Raw genomic sequence first — 325 nt, 5'->3', positions numbered from 1 at the left:
AGGAGAAGAAGAAGAACAAGAGATAGGTTTAGCTCGACAGGGAAGTTCTGAAGACGAATCTTCATGAGAAGCAGTCAGGAGGAAGTCTTCATTCGTTCTATTACGTCGATACGTCTGACACACAAGCCTGTCTCTCATACGTGCATTGGCGGCCGCTAGCACAAGTGAAGGAGCCGCAGAGAGTGAAGACTGTGTTTCGAGGAGGCGAGAGGGAGAAGAGCAAGAAGAGGAAGAAGGGTTCTCTCTTGCAAGGAAAGACTGCGAGGAAGAAGAACTTGAATGGTGCTGAGTGAGTTCTACGAGAGAAGAGAAAGACGAAGAAGAA

At 48.0% G+C, this 325-nt stretch overlaps 1 protein-coding gene across 1 annotated transcript; it reads right to left on the bottom strand.

Moving 5' to 3' along the window:
• Positions 1-36: 36 nt before the first annotated feature.
• Positions 37-308, bottom strand: CSUI_007041 (glycine cleavage t-protein (aminomethyl transferase) domain-containing protein; the record flags this gene model as incomplete). The annotated part of the gene is made up of 1 exon (XM_068067191.1): positions 37-308. A coding segment is annotated over one exon (270 nt), but the record flags the coding sequence as incomplete, so codon positions are not given.
• Between the last annotated feature and the right edge of the window lie 17 nt (positions 309-325).

This window comes from Cystoisospora suis (genome assembly GCF_002600585.1).
Source record: "Cystoisospora suis strain Wien I chromosome Unknown contig_3628, whole genome shotgun sequence".
NCBI lineage: Eukaryota > Apicomplexa > Conoidasida > Eucoccidiorida > Sarcocystidae > Cystoisospora > Cystoisospora suis.
The sequence above is the reverse complement of the archived record's forward strand: the minus strand, read 5'-3'. Positions and strand labels throughout refer to the sequence as shown.